The sequence below is a fragment of the Castor canadensis genome, chromosome 10 (genome assembly GCF_047511655.1).
Source record: "Castor canadensis chromosome 10, mCasCan1.hap1v2, whole genome shotgun sequence".
Classification (NCBI taxonomy): domain Eukaryota; kingdom Metazoa; phylum Chordata; class Mammalia; order Rodentia; family Castoridae; genus Castor; species Castor canadensis.
The window spans coordinates 141,190,508-141,206,610 of record NC_133395.1 but is presented as its reverse complement, the minus strand read 5'-3'; the positions used below and the strand labels follow the sequence as shown (position 1 = coordinate 141,206,610).

At 46.6% G+C, this 16,103-nt stretch overlaps 1 protein-coding gene across 2 annotated transcripts in view; it reads right to left on the bottom strand.

Annotated features, from left to right (window-relative positions):
- The window catches only part of Irak2 (interleukin 1 receptor associated kinase 2), a 51,437-nt gene that overhangs the window by 17,254 nt on the left and 18,080 nt on the right, over positions 1-16,103 (bottom strand). For both annotated transcript variants that reach the window (XM_020167575.2, XM_020167576.2), the window contains exons 3-6: positions 5,950-6,093; positions 2,054-2,130; positions 233-427; positions 86-150 (exon numbers count right to left, since the gene is read on the bottom strand). In XM_020167575.2, coding sequence (XP_020023164.2) covers positions 86-150; positions 233-427; positions 2,054-2,130; positions 5,950-6,093 — 481 coding nt within the window. The remainder of the gene's footprint in view (positions 1-85; positions 151-232; positions 428-2,053; positions 2,131-5,949; positions 6,094-16,103) is intronic.

Here is a 16,103-nt window from a genome sequence, read left to right as displayed (position 1 = left end):
TACAGACCAAGATAATCAATAATAGAGTACAATAGAAGGGCTATTTGTTATCACTGAAGCAAGCGTTCTCCAAAGGGGCGCTTACCTAAGACTAATCTGCACCTCCGCCTGGAAGAATCTTTCCATGGATCCTGGACTTGAGCAGGCCATCTGTGGACAGAGACACTGGAACGTGAAGACCCAGCCTCGGCCACGCAGCCTCCACCTCTCACCAAAAACCCACCAGGTTCACCTCTCTGAGCTTCTTGAATACAAAGGGCACCCCATGCCTTTGCCCTCTGTAGATGTCAGCAAAGGTCCCCTCGCTGATTCTGTGGCTTTGGTCGAAGTCACTGGTTGCCTGGACCACATCTGCCTCACTCCAGAAAAGGCTGTCTCCAGGCCAGCTCAAAGGCTTTTCCTGCTTAGGAATGGAGGTGCTGACATCCTGGAATGAGAAAGAAGAGATGGCAATTATGATGGAGGCTTGCTTTTCTGGCTCCCTCCCGGACCCTAGAATACCATTGCTCAAGGGATGAAGGGGATCTGGGCAGAAAGGAAATGGACAGGCCCAAGCCCAAATCCCAGCTCCACCTCTGACTTGCTCTGTGACCTCAGCTAAGTTGCTCAACCTCTTTGAGCCTTAATTTCCCCATGAGCAAAAATGAAGATAACAGCAGTACCCTGGAGGGTAATTTTGATTTACCAACATCTGCGTATTTCAAGGGATCAAAGAGCTGAGGTAAGGTCACACAGTTGTCAATGGCCCAGCTTGGTGCACTCACGTCCTGTACATAGTGTATATGCCAGGCCTCTGGAGTTCAGGAAAATAAGGTAGGGATTCATATAACCAAGGCAATTCTCTTTCAGAGTTTTGGAGATTTGGTGCATATTAGAAGCCTATTGAAAAAAATTCTGCTTCAGTAACTTCCCTTTTTAAAAACAGGTACACAAAAATTTTAAATTGTTTTAAGTTACAAATGTCCTTATTAATAGTTTTAGAAAATTAGAGGCAGAAAATTCTCTCCAATCCCTTTATCCACTTAACTGCTATTAAAGTTTAGCACATTTCCTGCCAATTAGATACACTAGGCTTGATTTAGCACAAATGAGAATATGCTATATTAATACAGAGTTTGGGTTTCTGTTGTTTTTCACTTGACATTGTGCATACTCATTCTCCCAAGTGATTAAGTCATCCTTGAAAATGATTAACTTTAAAATCAAAAACTCTGCCCCAAAGAGCCTCCTTTATAGAAGATCTTCATTAACCAGACCCTCCAAGAGCTGCCTTCTTCCCCAGGGCCACAAAAACATTTTTAAGTCTTTTAAGATCAGAAGAAAATAGCCAGGTATAGTGGCACATACCTATCGTCCCAGCACTCTGGAGGCTGAGATAGGAGGATAAAGACTTCAAGGCCAGCCTGGGCTACATAGTGAGACTCTCTCTCAAAACAACAATAACACAAAACAAACAAACGAAAAAACACTGAATAAAGGAACTTTTATAGTTGAACAAAGTGTTCTTTCTCTACCTCTCGCTCTCTCCCTACCTCCCTTTCTCCCTTCTTTCTTTTTTTTGTGATTATAAGCTTTTTCCTCCCTTTTTTCCTTCTGTTCTTCCTTCCTTCCTTTTTTTTTTTCTTTTTCCTGTGCTAGGAGCAGAACCCAAAGCTTCGTGCATGTTAGGCAAGCACTCTATCACTGAGTTATATCCTTGGCTCAAAATTCAGGATAAGTGACTAAGTTGTTCAACCCAGTATTGAAAAAATTGTTGGTTGGGGGGTGATAACCAAAACATTTAAAGTGAGGAGGATGTACCAAGAATCAGTGGTCCTAGGTACTTGGGAAGCTGATAGAGGAAGACTGAGGATCAAGACCAGCCTGGGCAAATAGCTCGTAAGACCCTTTCTCCAAAATACCAGAACAAAATAGACTGGAGATGTGGCTCAGTGGTAGAGCGCTTGCTTGCCTAGTGCCTGTGAAGCTTGAGGTAATGTGATGAGTCTCCTGCATTTTTGAGAAGGCCACCAGCCAGGAACCTGGCTGGGGCAGAAGGAGAGGAAGGATTTACCTTCAGATCTGATGAGGCATCCTCCTTGGAAGGAAATGGGTGCGAGGCCTGCTGGGAGGTCCTGGACGCCACAGACCCTGGAAAGGAGGACAGGACTGTGGGTCAGCACACAACCTGAGGGAGGCAGGTAGGGTGTCAGTCTCCTCCACAGACCAGCCTGTCTCTTGTTCAATGCTGACAATTCCTGACACCACACACCAGCCAATACACTCCATGGCTCATTTAAGCCTTGTGACAATTTATGACATAGGTAAGATTTATCACTGACAGGTGGAGAACAGGAAGCACAGGAGGTGCAATGGTACCCGGGACCACAAGGCTGGAGAATATTGAAGTCAGATATCGCCCCCCCCACACTGTCTCTCTACTGGGCGAGCAGCACAGGACCCAAGCCTGTCTTCCAGAAACCACCACAGCTCAGGAGGCAGACACCATACTCCAAGGACAAAGCCCAGGGAAAAGTGAGGTCAGAGGTAGGAGACACAACAGTTTGCTGGAGACAAGGAGGGTTTCACCCAGGAAAGAGCACTTGACCTAAGCCTGAAAGATGGGGAAACATCCAAGAGTGAAGTTTGAGAGACTGAGGGGCAGGGCAAGAAGAGGACCCAGGCTGCAGTCAGGAAATCTCCAGGTGCAGTTAATTAGCAAACCCTTCCATATGGGCCAGGCAGTCTTCTAAATGCTTCCCACATGTAACTCATCTGCACACAACAGTCCCAGAAGATAAAAGACCATTATCACAGAGTGTGCTCTTACTCCTTAGGTGAGAAAAAAGATTCATAAGAGAGAAATCTTCAAGAGAAGTATAAGAGCCAAGCACTGGTGGCTCACACCTGTAATCCTAGCTACTCAGGAGGCAGAGAAGCCAGCCTGGGCAAATAGTTCTCAAGACCTGTCTTGAAAGAAACCATCACAAAAAAAGGGCTGGTAGAATGGCTAAAGGTATAGACCCTGAGTTCAAACTCCAGAAGCACAAAAAACAAAAAAAAAGAGTAGTTTACAGTCAGTTCAAAATCAGACTAAAAGCTGGGCAACCAGTGGCTCACACCACTACTTGGGAGACTGAGATCAGGAAGATCTCGGTTTGAAGCTGTCGTGGGCAAATAGTTTGAGAGAACCTATCTCAAAAAAACCCATCAAAAAAAGGGCTGGTGGAGTGGCTCAAGATGTAGGTCCTTAGTTCAAGCAAAAAAAAAAAAAAAAAAAAAGACAAAAGGCTCTGCATAGGTTACATGCAGCTACACCATTTGATATAAGGGACTAGGGTATCCGCAGATTTGGGTATCCTCAGGGGTGTGGGACCCATCTCCCATGAGTACTGAACAACGACTGTATCAGAACTCTGGTCATCACTGATCATCACTGAAGTCGGATGACAGACACATGAAGGCTGTGTGGAATTTCCCATCTGAAAATGTTTTAAAGCAATCATCTAGAGGAAGAAAAGAGATCAAGACAGTAGATGAAGCAAATGAAGCAAGACACAACGTGCACTTCGCACACACGGCCCCTGTGAGATGGGAGGCAGAGGGCGGGTGTTGTTCCACACTCAGCACGAAACTTTAACTCTGGTGACCATGGAAGGACAGGGAGCAGGGACACTCCTCCATGCCTCACCTATCCAGCAAGGTCAGGGAAGGTTGTTCTACATAAATGTCTCCAAAACACTAAGATTAAGCCTTGGAGCTTCAAAATCTTCACTAAAAACAGAAAAGATTCTTCCGCAACACCTGCTTCCTTAAGCAGAATGCACGGTCTCTCCTGCGCCTGCCCCGCTGCGTAGGAACAGCAGATGCAGGGGGCTGGGTCTAATGCAGTCTCCTGCTGCCGACCTCCAGGCTTTCCCATGCGATCTGATGAAATAAAGGATTCCTCTCCTATTTTCAGTTTGGGCAAATAGAGACAATCAACCTCCTGAATCTGGCTGAGGATTGCAGTGACCATCTCCACCTCCAGGGTACATTTGCTCCCCAGGGACATTCAGAAAGTAAGCTCTGCAAAGGCTGACCACAAAGGTGACACTTGTTTCTACAGTAACCTAGATAAGATAAGGAACGAATGAGAATGAACCACTATGCCTGCTTACCTCTTCCCTCCTGACCTGTGCTCCCTAGAACTCCTGTCTTTTCATTTTTCTGTTTGGCTAATGACCAGTGCAACATTTGCCTAGGGACCATTTCCTTCTATCAGTAATTGCTAATCAAAGGTCTGCACTCTTTTTGAAAATATCTTCAGCTACAGGAAACAAACCAGACTCATTGGCCTATAGTGAACTTTCCAGACTCAACTTTTTGGCGTGTCTGGAGTGTTCCTAATGTCTGCTAATGTTTAATGAGTACTTTCAAGGCAGACAACTAAAGTGTATGACTCTTCACAACAGGATGCAGTAGGTTCTATTCTTTTTTTTTTTTTTGTATGTTTTGTAGTAGGTTCAATTCTTATTCCATTTTACAGATGAAGAAATTGAGGTATAGGGAAGCTGAGAAATTTTCCTAGAAACTGGCAGTGTTGGGATTCTAATACAGGTGGATCTGCCTGAGCTGGAGGTGTGGCTCAAGTGGTAGAGCACCTACCTAGCAAGTGCAAGACCTTGAATTCAAACCCTAGTACCCCTGAAAACAAAACAAAACAGGAGACCTGCTCCTCCTGGCCAGCGCTGACTCTGGCTTCAGGAACTGCCTTAATGAACTCAGATTTCATAGGTTTCGGATCTTTGGTTCCTTGCTCAGAGGCCACAGGACTGGGGAAGTGAGGTTCAGCACCAAGGGAGAGGCAGTAAAAATGAAGACACTGGGTGGAATATCAGTTTCCCTGGGAAAGTCATCCTCAGGCAGAGTCCTCCTGTCATCTGGCAAACTGTCTCACAGCCTGGACTTGGGCACAAAGGTACGACAGCAAATCTGATGTGGTCTGCGAGGCTCTGGGACAGCAAGAGATACAGTGGTTTGGGACATCAGCACTCAAATTCCATGAGTTAGATGCTTCTTCCCCTTCCTGTGGCCTCCAGTCAATGGCCCTCCCTCTCTTCCCTCTCTGCACTTCGGTCCCCTAGGACAGCAGCAGTATAACAGAGGAACGGGGACACACCCGTCAACTGCTTTGGCACAGCTGTGAGGGTCAGACCCTAGACAGAGGTGGCCAGGCACCCAGCCCGGAGCTCCTGAATGGGGCCAATCTGTCTTCAGGCCTGGCAGCATCTTGACCTTAGCTACATGGTTTCTCCCCTCTATGCCTTGGCTTCCTCTGTGTAAAATGGGAGTAAAAACCAATACCTAACTCATACAGACAGCTGAAGATTAAGTCAGTCAACATCTCTGAGCTACTTATAACACAGGGCCTTAACCTTGAGCCACTCCGCCAGCTCTTTATCGTGATGGGTTTTTCAAGATAGGGCCTCTTGAACTATTTGCCTGGGCTGGCTATGAACCTTGATCGTCCTGATGTCTGCCTCCTGAGTAGCTAGGATTACAGTGAGTTATGGGAGCCTGGAAACAATATTCTTTTCTTGCCTAACTTTTTTCACTTTTTGTTTGCTTATATTTTTGTTTTGTTTTAAAACAGGGTCTCACTATATTGTCCCCTAGTCTCAAACTCAAGGGCTCAAATGATCCTCTGACCTCAGCATCCAAGTAGTTGTAACTACAGGCATGTGCCACCTGCCCAATTTTTTTTTTTATCAATTTTCTAACTCACTATCTTGTGAGCATGTGTCCATGTTCAGATACACATCTATGCTACTGTTAACTGCACTTTAACGTCTGTCACTAATTTCACCATCCCTCACTGCTATTTCCAAATTTTGGTCTTGTATATGCTAAGTTGAATATCCTTATAGATATATCTTCATTTCCTTAAATAGATTTGATTTAGGTAAATATAAGTTAAATTAAGAATACCTGGGTCCAGAATGGTGTCCGGCCTTACAGGCTGCTCCTTTTCCTGTTCATCCTGGGTGTTTCTTACAGAAGCTGCCAAAGGCCCTGGCTTCACAGCTCTTGGGAAAGCTGGGAGGGGAGATGTGATCTCAGGAACTGGTTTCCCTGCAAACAAGGTGGAAAGAAGATTACTGTTGTTTTATAACATGGACTAGCTGTGAAGAGACTAAGTCTGAAAGTCAGGGACCTGGGTTCTAATTCTGACTCTGCCACAAATTCACAGTGTACTTTCCCTGTCTGGGCCACAGCCTCCTGTCTATGCAATGTGGTGACTGGACATAACAATCCCCTGTGAGGTCCACCTCTGACATTCCCCATCACACACACCTGACTCCTGACCCTGCTAGCTGTGTGACCTTGGACAAGTCACTCTCCACCTCTAAGCCTCTGCTTTCTCACCTACAAAATGCAGATCATGATAGTATCTACTTGTCTCCCTGCCAGGGATATGAGCATGCAGGTAAGCAAGCTAAAGACAGCCATCCCTGGACTGAGGGTGTAACTTGGTAGTTAAAAAAAAAAACAATCCCTCTAAGTCGACCCGTGAGCCCCTGGCATGAAAGTTTTGGTGTCCCCCAGTTTCCCTGTCACAAGCCACAGACAGGAATTCAAACTACCAGGTCCTACTGAGAAGCAACTATGCCAGGCTCCAGCCCAGCCACACAGCCAGCAAACCCTCAAGCTATCTTTGCATTTCCTCCCTGTTAGCGGTGAGAAAATTGAGGGCTGAGCAGTGAGCTAACTTGCCCAAGATCACACAGCTGAGGCAGGCAGGCTGGCTGCAGAGGTCACCTACCTTTTCAGTCATCAGTGCCCTTGGCACAGATTTAGGGAACCCCAAAGGTGCTGGGAGGGTGGGGTGTGTTGACATGACTCCCATCCAGTTTCTAAAGAGTGGCTCCCTGTGAAACAGTTTCCCCTTCCTCCACCACTGCCTAACTGGTCCTGTCTGGCCTCTGGCTCAGAAAGCCCCACACCCCTCACCATGCTGCACCTTACTGAACTGCAGCTTTGGCCTTGTCACTTCTCTTCTTAAAGGGAAGCACTAGGGCTCTCCATTACCTGTATAATGGTTATGTACCTTAGCCTGAACCCTATCACCCCTCTTCAGATAAAACCCAAATTGTAGGTCTGGGGGTGTAGCTCTGTGGTACAGCGCTTGCTTAACACGTGTGAGGATGTGGGTTCAATTCCCAGAACTGGCGGGAGGGGATTCCACAGTCCTGCATTCAAAGACCTTGGCTCTCTCTCTGGTGGTTTGGGGTAGACCCACGTTTGAGAACCACAGAAACATGGGTACTGAAGGTCCAGGGAAGTTTATCAAGTGGCTGAATCTCATAGCTGCACTTATTCTAAGTAATAAAGTGTATCTCTAAAGGAAGCTAACTGTTACTGTGGAACTAGGTTTTCAAACCTGAGCTTCAGGTCTACAGCAGTATTAATGATACCTAAATTTGTAGAGGGCTGCACTTGTATAGAAACATGCAGATTACCTGAACTGGTGGTTAACAGTTACTTGCTGTTTCAAATTTATTTATTTTTCATTTATTTATTTTTTGGCAGTGGCAGGGATGGGGCCCAGGGCCTCACACATGCCAGGCAAGCGCTTTGTCACTTAACAGCACCTCCAGTCCTCTCCCAAGTACTTTGAACTGCTCTGGATTACATATACTAACACAGTGTAAATGCTATGTATATTGTTTAGGGAGTAATGATATGGAAAAAACGTCTGCATGTGTTCAGTACAGATGCAACTTTTTTGGAACTTTTTTTTTTTTTTTTGCAGTACTGGGGATTGAACTCAGGACCTGCACCTTGAGACACTCCACCAGCCCTTTTCCCTGAAGGTATTTTTCAAGATAGGGTCTCAAGAACTGTTAGCCCGGACTGGCTTCAAACTGACATCCTCCTGATCTCTGCCTCTTGAGTAGCTAGAATTACAGGTGCCCAACTCCAAAAACTTTTATAACAACCTGGGGTTTTTTTTGTTTTGATTTTTTTTACTTTTATGGTAACTAAAAAGATGTATGGTGTGGAAGGTGCTATCAACATTGTTGAATAAAAGAGGAGGAATTTATCATCTGTTACCAGTTTGGGGTAATATGCACATGAAAAGACAGAAGAAATCTCTATTTGGAGAGAAAAGGACCCTGAAGAATACACACCAAAATGTATGACCTCTATTATTTTGGGGTGAAAAGGTTAGCAGGATTCCTACATTGTGGGTTTTTTCTTTTGCTTTATTCCTATCAGAACTTTTCAACAATGTCCATGCATTCCTCACATAATAAAATATATTTGTGAGAAAAAAGAAAAACAAGCCAAAAATAAATTAATTAATTAAATAAAATATATTTGTTACAAAAAAAATCAGTGAGCAAGCTAAGTTAAAATAATGATATCCGCGGAGAAAGGCAGCACTTCAGGGGTACTGAGGCAGGAAGGCAGGAAGGCAGGGGCCCCTCGCAGCGCCTGGGCCTCAGGAACATGCACTTCATCACCCCTAGGTCCTGGACATGTTGGAGGGCAGTTCATGAGCCATGCCACCGAGGTCATCATCCTCAGAGTCTAGAAGCCAGGCCCTCGCCTTGTTGAACCACACCGCCTTCACAGGACCAGGAGGGGAACAGACAGTCCCCTGGACAATTGCCAAGGCAAATGCTGATTCGTGAGTGGGTGTGAATCAGTGTTGCCCTCCCAGGCATATCATGAAAAACGGGCCTGTCCCCAGCAGGCAGGGCAACTCCTGCAGCTATGAGGCTTCATTGTGCCTGGCCTCTGCTCTGTAGCCACCTTCGCTCCACAAAACAACACCGATGGGAATCCCTTTTCCTCAAAGGGCAGCCAGCAGTGTCTGGCTGTGAGTGAGGCAAAAGGGGAGAGGTGGCTCCCCTAGCACTGGCTGGCAAAGGGCCCCAATGGTGACTCCTGTGGAGTCCAGGCCCACACAGCATGAAACAGCACCTTGCACTGCCCATGGCCCCAGCAGGTGAGGCAGTTTCTCAATGTCCGCAACCCCACTGAGCCTCAGTTTCCTTATTGGTAACATGGAGGTGAAGGGGACCGTTCTGGCCTTACTTAACTTCAGTATCCTAATCCCAGTGGGTTTTTTTGTTTTTTGTTTTTTGTTGCTGGGGAGAGAAAAAAAAAGGAGAGCAAGTGCTCAACTACTGAGCGACTCTCCCAGCCCCCGTGACGTTTTTGTTCTACACACATCTGTGCCTGTTTGTCAAGACACTTTTGGCGGGAACATCAAGACCACCAACCATTTGTGGCGGGTCTCTGTGGCTTCACTCATGAGGAATATAAGAGGCTTCCTTCACTGTGTTTTCATGCCAGAAAAAATCCAGCTTTTCCCTTTCTGCTTGCTTTTTCCTCAGTGACATGCAGTGACCTATACCCAGCACTTTGTCACACAGAAGCGCGCGCGCACACGGGCACACTCACACACGCACACGCGCACACTCACACGCACACTCACACACACGTGCACACACACATACGCGCACACTCGCACACGCGCGCACGCACACTCGCACACGCGCACACGCGCACACTCACACACACGTACGCGCGCACACGCGCACACTCACACACGTACGCGCACACACACGTGCACACACACATACGTGCACACTCGCACACGCGCACACACGCACACACGCATGCACACGCGCACACTCACACATACACGCACGCACACGCGCACACTCACACGCGCGCACGCGCACACTCGTGCACACTCACACGCGCGTGCACTCACACACGCCCACTCACACGCGCGCACACCCGCACACTCACACGCGCGCACACTCACACACGCACACTCACGCGCGCACACACACACGCCCACGCGCGCACACTCGCACGCACACGCGCACACACGCACACGGAGAGACTGCGAGGACAGGGTTATGGCCTGCCAGGGAACCTATCAGCACATTTGTGGTGACACTTTTGTGGTGATGCCCACCCTCCCACACAGGAGGCACCTAGCACATTTTCAGGGCCACTCTCAGCCACAGACGTCAGCTGACAGCCCAAGGTCAGGCCCCACAAGAAGTCTCAGCTTCCTGAGAAATCCCCTTCTCGGTGTGCTTTGCGTTTAGATAAAGTCTTTTGAGTACAAACAATAAATAATGTGTATAAACACCAAAGTTTGACTGGGGTGTAGCTTAGTGGTAGAACATTTGCCAAGAATCCACAAGGCCCTGGGTTCCACCCCTAGCAGTGAAAAAAGTAAAATAAGAAATAAATAAGCAAGCTGAGCAAGGTGGCTCACACCTGTAATCCCAAATTTGTGGGAGGCAGAGGTCAGGAGGATCTTGGCTTGAGGCCAGCATAGGCAAAAAGTATATGTAAACAAATAAGCCAGGCACAGTGGTGCACACGTGTAAACCCAGGTACTCTGGGGGCTGTAGCTAGGATCATAGTCCATGACCAGTCCTAAGCAAAAACAAAGACCCTATGTAAACAATAACCAGAAGCAAAAAGGCTGGAAGTGAGGCTCAAGTGGCAGACCCCTTGCCAGGCAAATGTAAGGCTCTGAGTTCAAACCCCAGTACCACCAAAAAAGAAAAAAACACTAACACCATTATTGGTACTCTGCAGGTGCTGACATGCAACCTGAGTTGGGAGGAGTGGGACAGGGCTTTGCCTGTCCACCTCTGAAATAGCTACAGGACAAGGAGAAAATGCGGCTTTCTGTCATTTTTCCTTGGCCAACACACGCCCACTCTTTCAGACTGCCACACCACCGATGCTGGTGAGATAAAAATAGAACACCACAGGCAGGATGAACAAAGGAGGCCTACTAGTATTAAACCTCACCCTGGGCTTCCTGCCTACCAAGGCCACAACCCAGGTGCAGGCTGGTGACAGAATTCCTATCGTTGACACACAGACAGCCTCAAGCTTCCAGGAAATACTCCTTTTTCCCCTCTGGGATAAAGTCCTCAGGAGAACCCAACACTTACAGCTGATTCTGGTCTGTGCCAATGGCTCAGGCCTATAATCCTAGCTACTCAGGAGGCAGAGATCAGGAGGCTTGAGGGTCAAAGCCAGCCCCAGCAAATAGTTCATGAGACCCTATCTCAAAAATACCTAATGTAAAAAAAAAGGAGGGTGGAGTGGCTGAAGGTATAGGCCCTGAGTTCAAGCCCCAGTACTGCCAAGAAAGAACGAGAGAGAGAGAGAGAAGAAAGAAAGAAAAGGAAAGAAAGAAAGACACTGATTCTGCAGTTATGAGATCTAAAAGCATAGGTTGTGATCAGAAAAGAAGAAAGAGAGAGAGAGAGAGAGAGAGAGAGAGAGATGCTGATTCTGCATCTATCCAAAAAGCATAGATTGTGGTCAGAGGGCAGACTGTAGGGTAAGCTCTTCAGTTTCTTCCCTAGTGGGGAGAACCAGACCCAGCTGCCCATTCGACTGTGTGTCCAAGGGCAGCTTTCTCACTCCTCTGAGCCTCCTGCGCCCCGGCAGGAGGGTCGCAATAATGGCATCCCTGGTCCCCCAGCACCATCCCTGGACTCCGTATGAAGAGAAATGGAATGCTACCGGCCACCTACCTGGCCAGGACACTTAACTGTATAAACGACCATCATCTCTTGGTTCACCCCGATGGAAAGGCAGATTAAAAAGAACCTCTGAGCCAGACAGTCCCAGCTACTTGGGAGGGAGGCTGAGGCAGAAGGATTCCTTGAGCCCAGGACTTTGGGGCCAATTTGGGCAACAAAGCAAGACTCCGTCTCAAAAAGAAAAGTTAATGTACTGATCACATAACATGAAAAGAAACTCTGACTTCCAACCAGGATCTCTGGTCTTTAAGTGGAAGGCTATTATCAACTTTAGTATTTTCTTTTTTGAGGTACAGGGGATTGGGCAACACCCCCAACCCTTTTGTTTTTTATTTATTTATTTATTGAATTAATTTTGAGATAAGGTTTCACTAACTTCGCCCAGGTTGGACTCAAACTGTGATCCTCCTGCCTCTGCCTCCTGAGTAGCTGGGATTACGGCAATGGCATCACACTCAGTCAATTTTCAACATTTTTAATGCTCTCATAGAAACTGAATCTAAGTGAGCTGCCACTTGGTGGACACTCTTAAAGGCACAGTGACCACAGGGGAAAGCAGCACAAGAGCCCACTGGCGAGGGCGGGAGAGATAAGGGCCTGCTGTCACCTGCCTGTGTAGTGATCACAGCCAGCCTCATCGCAGGTAACTCAGGACTCTCTGTCCTGCCCAGAACCTCAGGAGGAAAAGAGAAACTGTGACAGGGAGCCCTGTCCATGCCTCTGGGGGCCATGGGCAAGGAGGGTTGATGTGTTGGTTCTCAGAGTCTGGCTGTTTCGACGGTTCCATAGGTGAGGCCAGCCCAGGATGAAGGACGGAGCTCAGGCAGCAGGATGCAGGGCAGGGCAGAAGCGCTGCTCTGGGCCCTTCTCCCTCTCAGGTTGGGTGACAAGCATGGCTTCTCTTTCTTCCTTGTTGTGTATTTTCAGAATGTCTGGTGAATTTTCTAGTGAGCTTGAATAACTTACTGGAAGCCTAACAATGACCTGGCAGCACTCTGGCTTATGTTCCATCAGTAGCAGTCAACTGACTGGCAAGGTGACCAGGCAACCATAAGGCCAGAGAGATAAGGAGCTAGATCCTCTACCGCCCTGAGAGCTGAGGATGAAATAAGTGCTCAAGAAGTGTAAGCCAATGTTACTTACTACTGTTATAACTATCACCATCCCCAGAGCTATTATCAGTGTGATTTACTGCTCTTATTATTATAATTAGGCTTGTTAAATTCAGATAATAGCTCTGGAACAAAGGTCCAATAGCCAGCTCTGTCTTCCACTTGAGAAAAGCAAAACTTCAGTAATTATTTTACTCAGAGTCTGTTTATTTATGCCTCACTTCCTGCAGTGGAGGATTAAGGGAGGTTTATTGTACTGAGGCTTTGGCTGACCCCATGGGGCCTGGGGGGACTTTTAGCACAGTGGCAAACCCAGCCCCTGCTTGTTGGAGCAGAGGGAACTCTGCAGACAAAGTCATTCCTCATGAGCACACTCTGGAAACCCCTTTATCCTTCCTGCTCTCCAAGTTAAACAGTGATGTAATGTTTATATAATTGTTTTAATTTTTAAGCTGACCCGTGGCTGGAATGGATGTCTTCTAGAACAAACGAAAGTAATTCAGCCAAAACTGAAGAACCTTGGTGCCAGCAGCCCACATCAAGGAAAAACACAGCTGTCGAACCCTCTCTCTTTTCCTTTCCCTCCTAATCCCTGGTCCCTGTCCTCTGTATTAGGCGCACACACACACACACACACACACACACACACACACACAGTCTAATTATAAACTGTGGGGGACTCATATGCTTGAGGGAGGCTTAAGGGACAGTTGAGGGAAGGGTACCTGAGAAAGCTTCTGAGAAGAGGTGCCATGTAAGCAGAGACCCAAAAGGTGAAGAGGATCAGACATAAGAAGAATGCAGGGGAGGTGGGGAGGGACCAGTGTTTCAAAGAATGGCATGTGCAAAGGTCCTGAGGTAGAAAACAGTATATCACCTCAGATGAAGACCCTAGTGAAAAAAAAAAAAGACCCTAGTGATTGATCTGAATGAAAGAAGGCAAAAGTGGAAGGTTGGAGACATAGGCAGGAATTACACATGTGGGACCTTGTAGGCCATGGTAAGGCAGAACCTTGTCATAAACCCTGTGAACCACAGTAACCTGTAGCAGAGACAGTCCTTGCTCCCTCTCATATCCCAGACTCCCTTGCAATTACACTACAGCCAATGGACTTTAAGTAAAGATACTATCCATCACTTCCACAAGGAAGCAGTCAAGAGTTAGTAAGCCTCTCCCATGGTGACTTTGGAAGTCCTGTGTTCCAAATGATATACCCCAAAAAAAATGGGCTGGAGGTGTGGTTCAACTGGTAGAGTACCTGATTTGTAAATGTAGAAGCCCTGAGTTCAAACCCAAGTCGTACCAAAAACAAAAACACCTATGGGCCACTCCCAAAAATTGTGGTACTCATACCAAATGATATACCCTGCTTCAAGAATGCAGGAGGTGGCCCGACTCATACCAAGAGTTTACATAAGTGAGAACTCAATCTTTGCTGTGTTGAACAGCTGAGATTTCAGAGTTAAGTAACTGCAGTGTAACCCAGCCTGTCCTCCTGTCCAAAACCTGTAATTCGAGAAGCCTGATGACAGTAGCTCTGCACATGTCAGGAGTCTGTTCCATGACAACTCATTTTGTCCCAGCTCCTACCCTCCCCTGAAAACTTGGAGACCAGTTTAAATGCTCTGCACAGGCCCTTCTGCAATGCCACTCCCAAGAAACCAACAGTGATTAAATTAGGAACTAACATATGGGGCTGAGAACTTTAGATCTAGGACAATACAGCAATGTGGTTGGACCTGGGTCACATGACAAGGGAGAGCACATTCAGGAGGTAGAAAACCCAAAACATGAAAGCCTTTGATGTCCCCACTCCAGAGGAACTAATATAGAAACCTTAAAGCAACAGAGGTCAACACGCGAAGGGGATCAGGAACCAGCCTAAAGATCAGTTAGAGATGAATCAGCCTGGGTTGTAACACATTTGTACATGGAAGCAATGCTAGAAATCGCTCTATATAGCTGTCCTTAACTCAATTAGTAAAAACACTTTGTCTTTCTTATTATGCTTATGTCTTCTCTTCAACAAAATTAGAGATAAGGGCAGAACAGGTTCTGCCTGGAAGAGAGGGGAGTGGGGGGGGGGCAGGGAGCAGGGGGGAGAAATGACCCGAACAATGTATGCACATGTGAATGAATGAATAATAGTAATAAAAAAAATATATGGGGCTGAAAGCATAGCTAAAGCCACAGAGCACCTGCCTAGAAAGCGTGAAATCCTGCGTTCAAAATCCAGTCCTACCAAAAAAAAAAATCATGAGGAAAGATACTTGTTGGCACATGCTAGGTATTAAATACAAGTTAATACTAGGCTCCTCCTGTCCCAACCCAGTGCCAGCTCCAATGGCTAATCTCCTGTAGCCCCAGGGTCTGAAGCTAATCCAGGCTCTGTTGCCTCCTCCAGGTTGGAAAGTACAGGAACCTTCCAAGAGCAACATAGGAGTCTCCCTCCTCATCCCCCTCCTACCTTGCAACAGTCTGGCCTCTTTAAGAGAGGGAGGGTTCATTCTCTGTTGCATTTAGGCAGAAACCCAAATTCCCCTCTTAATGGGAGCCTGCTGCAGGAAGGAAATGACTTTGGCCAAGATGTCAAACCTAATGTTTGAACAGTTGGGCTTGCACAATTAAGAGTGTGTGAAAATTGCAACACTTGACAAGAAAACGGGCTAGGGGTAGAGGTTGGTGACGGAGTGCTGAAGAGGCATGTGTGAGGGTTCCATCCCCAGCACCGGAAAAAAGAGAAGCAGCAGACAAAACGTGAAGCCTTGTCACCTCCCCAATCCCTGTAGCTTCCTGCAGGGTCTTGCTCTCCTGCTCAGTTAACATCTGAGACCTCACAGATACAGTAGTAATACACCTTGTTGTTATTACTTTCAAACATTTTACTACAGAAAATTCCAAATAAGCACAAAAAGAACAAGAATAGTATAATGAACTCACTTGTGTCTGTCACCCAACTCTGCCTTTTCTGAGCAGACAGACAAGGCATTAAGTCTTCATGTAACATATTTTGACAGCAAAACATCACAGACAGCCCCTGTTCACATTACACAGAACAGTGGAGTAGCCCTTCCCAAATGGAAACCCTCCATTATCTTCCTAGGTAAAAGTAAACCCTTTTGTTGTATGTGTGGGTTCTAGGGTTTGAACTCAGAGCTTCACATTTGCTAGACAGGCACTCTACCACTTGAGCTACACCCCTAGCCCAGCAAATCCTTTTTTGTTTTGTTTTTAAAACACTCTTTACAAAATTTTGTATATATATATATACATATTTATTCACTTATTTCTTTATTTTTGTAGGGCTGGAGAATTGAACCCAGGGCCTCATAGGCAAGTGCTCTACCCTTGGTCCATATTCCTAACCCTTAAAACAATCTTAATTGGCTTTATCTTCCATTCTAGAATCAAGTGACACTCCCTTCC